The sequence below is a fragment of the Gaeumannomyces tritici genome (genome assembly GCF_000145635.1).
Source record: "Gaeumannomyces tritici R3-111a-1 unplaced genomic scaffold supercont2.2, whole genome shotgun sequence".
Lineage (NCBI taxonomy): Eukaryota > Fungi > Ascomycota > Sordariomycetes > Magnaporthales > Magnaporthaceae > Gaeumannomyces > Gaeumannomyces tritici.
In genome coordinates, this window is record NW_008804546.1 from 5,700,979 (window position 1) to 5,704,607 (window position 3,629).

At 35.4% G+C, this 3,629-nt stretch overlaps 1 protein-coding gene across 1 annotated transcript in view; it reads left to right on the top strand.

The window, feature by feature from the left end:
• Nucleotides 1–2,812: 2,812 nt before the first annotated feature.
• The window catches only part of GGTG_04477 (hypothetical protein), a gene marked incomplete at both ends in the record, with an annotated part of 1,527 nt that continues 710 nt past the window's right edge, over nucleotides 2,813–3,629 (top strand). The window contains 3 exons of the mRNA XM_009222274.1: nucleotides 2,813–2,908; nucleotides 3,135–3,286; nucleotides 3,348–3,395. Coding sequence (XP_009220538.1) covers nucleotides 2,813–2,908; nucleotides 3,135–3,286; nucleotides 3,348–3,395 — 296 coding nt within the window. The remainder of the gene's footprint in view (nucleotides 2,909–3,134; nucleotides 3,287–3,347; nucleotides 3,396–3,629) is intronic.

Below are 3,629 nucleotides of genomic sequence, written 5' to 3' on the forward strand. Positions count from 1 at the left end.
CGCTAAATTCGGGAATTTAAAACTTTACCTTTATACATTAAGCAAGCCGTTACTAATTCCTTAAACGGTAAGCCTTGCTTTTTTAAATACCGCTGAAAACGAAATCGTCCCTTTGCTTGTACTTCGAAAATACGCCTTAAATATCGTCCTAATATCCTTTTTAATAATGGTCGTCCCTTACGTAAGCTGCCCTTTCGGAATTTGGCCAGCAAATCGTTTTAAAATTCCTTTTTTGCCCTATCGGCCTCCCCGTCCACGGGTATATTTTAAAAACGTTTTAACAAACCATCCGCGGGGTTTCGGTATTTTGGCTTCCATTTAATCGTAAAATCGTACTTTACTAAATTTTCGAACCACTTTATTTAACGCTTTATTACTTTTTCCTTTGTTAAAATATAAATATGGTTTAAATGGTCGGTAATTATTTTAACAATTTTTTGTAAGTAAGTTAAATAATACCGTTACTTTTCGAAAGCTTTTACGATTGCTAACAATTTTAAATTAAAAATTGCATAGCGCAACTTTTTTTATCGCAATTTTTTTAACATGTAAGCTACCGGGTGCTATTGGCCGTTTTGCAATTGCAATAGTACCGCCTTTATCGCAAAAACCAAAACGTTAGTCCGTACGCACAACGGCTTCGAAAAGTCGAAATGCATTAATACCGAAGCTTTCGTAAATAGCAATTTTAATTTGCAAAAAGCCTTTTTCGTAACATTTTTTAAATAAAATACGGTATTTTTGTTAAAAAGGTCCGTTAAAAGCATAATAATTTTCGCGTAGCCCTTTACGAATTTCCAATAATACCCCGTAAAGCCCAAAAATATTTGGATATTTTTAACGCTTTTTGGTATTTTCCATTTTAAAATTGCAATAACTTTATCCGGCAAAATTTCGACCCCGAATTTAATTATCCTAAATTTTAAAAAATCGATACTATCCGTTTCGAATTTGCATTTGGCCGGGCTAACGTAAAGTTTAAACCGTTTAAATCGTTTTAGCACCGTTTTTATTATTTCGCGGTACTTTTCCTATATTTTCGAAAAAATAAAAATATCGTTTAAATACACGATGCAATTGCTATTAATTAATTTTTTAAGCGCTATATTAATAAAGCTTTAAAACGTTGCTAAAGCGTTGGCCAAACCAAAAGGCATTACCAAATATTCGTAATATCCATATTTGCAACGGAAAGCAATTTTTTATTCGTTTTTTTATCGAATTCGTATCTTGTAATAAGCGTTTTTTAAATCCAATTTGGTAAAGTACTAGTTTTTAAATACCCGGTTAAATATTTCGTAAATTAGCGGGAATATTAGCCGGTTTTTCTTAATAACCTTATTAAAACCCTAATAATCAATACAAAAGCGGAACTTTCCGTCCTTTTTTAAAACGAACAAAATTCCGGCGCTAGCGGGGCTGGTTAAATGCCGGATCCAACCCTTCGCTATGGCTTCGTCGAAATACCCCCGGAAAGTTTTTAATTCCTTTTCGGATAAAAAATAAATGCTTTCGTAAAACGGCATCGTTTTTTTTTTAATTTAATCGCGTAATTTTAACCTATATGTTTTAACAAAAGGTTTAATTTATAAAATTGCGCATATTTTGCAATTATTTTTTTAACCCATTCCGGGAAAGCTTTTAGCCTTTTCCTAAGGTTTTCCGGGGTTTTCGAGCGTGCAACCGTTAGTACAACTATCGCTTATCCCGATTGGATTAGCTTTTTAGCTATTTCCAACGAAATTATTTTAACTTTTTTGGTAATTACCGAAAATTTTTACTTTATATTTCCAAACCAAATTTTAATATCTTTTTGCTAAAATTAAAACATGCTTAACGTAATGTTGTACCCGGCCCGGGGCACCATTACGTAAAATACCATTAATTTTTGGGTTATTTCCTAATTATCCGTTACCCAAATTTTGTATTTCCTTACCTTTAGCGTAAGCATGCGTTTTTTGGTATCGAGCTACGCCAAATGGCCCCCGTTTAGCACCGGTATTTTTTTTGCTTTTACCAAAAAACGGTTATGCAATAAGTTAACGTCGCTCCCATTATTAACCAACGCTTTTAACTTTACCCGGTAACCGTTAATCCGTAAATACATTTCGGTTTTTTAGCGCGTTTTAACCGTTGGGGCGCACCCTTAAGCCCCGGTGCTTAAACGGCCAAACAGCGATATCGAATTAGGTAGCGATATTTTGCTTTTTTTAAAGCACGCCGGCCAAATATAACCCAATTTTTTATACCCGTAACACCGTATTTCGGGCCTTTTCCCCTTCGCCCTTTGTATAATCGCTGGGGCTAACGGGATTTCCGGGTTATCCGTCCGTATTTTGCATACTGCAACGATATGGCTTAACTACCCGCATTTAAAGCAGGTAACCGGCTTTTTAAAGGCTAAAATACTTGTATCCCCCGGGGTCCCTTTGTACGGTCCCGATATTATTTTTGCTTTAAAGGCTTTGGCTTGCAATTTTTTTATAATATAAAAAAAGCTTTTAAATATTACCCGTTTTTAAATTTCGGGGCGAAACCGGTTAAAAAGCAATGTCGTCCTTATCCATTTGGGTATTAATTCGGGAAAATCGTTTTTTACCAAATCCCAACAAATTTAAAACGCTTCGAACAATTTGTAATCCCTTTGCTTAATAGCGGTATTTCCCGCAAACTTTTTAATCGCTAGCTATATCCGCAAATCGGGGTTTTTTAACCTTGCTTAAAGCTACCGCAAAAAATCGGCTTAAATAAGCAATACCCCGGTATTTAAATAATGCATTTGCTTATATTTTGTCCATTGTACCCGCCGATAATGGTCGAAAGTGCTGGAAGTTATTTAAACCTTTATACGGTCTTTACCGTAACGTCCTTTTTCGCTTTCGAAAATAAATTTGTAATCGCTAATATAGTAAGCAATATTTTGCCAAATTGCCGATTTTTTAAACATAAAAAGCTTAAAAATAACTTTGCTTTACGTAAAACCTTTCCATTATTTAAAAATATTTCTTTTATTTTTGTTTAAACCTTTATGCGCATGCTTCGACCTTTTATTTTGGATTTTTTAAATTAAACGGGCGCGTTTGCTTTGGGCTTTTAGCGCGTTATTTATTTTTTGCAATTCCTTTACGAAAAAGTTTTTAAAATTGTCGAAAATTTGCGGGGCTCCTTTGGTATTTTATTCCGGTAGCTTAACGGCCTTTTCCAACGTGCTCGACGTAGCGTTAAGCGTTATTATAAACGGTACGAAATTGCAAATGCCCTTTTCAAATTTGCTCGATCCTTTCCGGTAATTACCCGGGCTTGTTTCCCAAATAAAAAAGGTATAAAAAAAAAACAATATGTTAAAGGTTAATCGGTGCAAAAGCGAATGGTTACCGGGTTACGGGCCGAATGCGGTATTTTTTTTGTTAGGCTTCCGTAAATTTTTTACCAAAAGTGCTATTGCCAACAAAAATTGTTCTTTTTTTAACCTCCCCTTTTTTCGTGCCCCTTTAAGCACCCGGGGTCGGTCCTTTAAATCTTTCGCGTTCCAAGCGCTTTCGTGCAATTTAAGCTTTACCCTATTTTTTAGCTTTGCCATTATGCTTTGGCCGCAATACCGGTAGCTCGCCGGCATGTCCCCGGGGGGG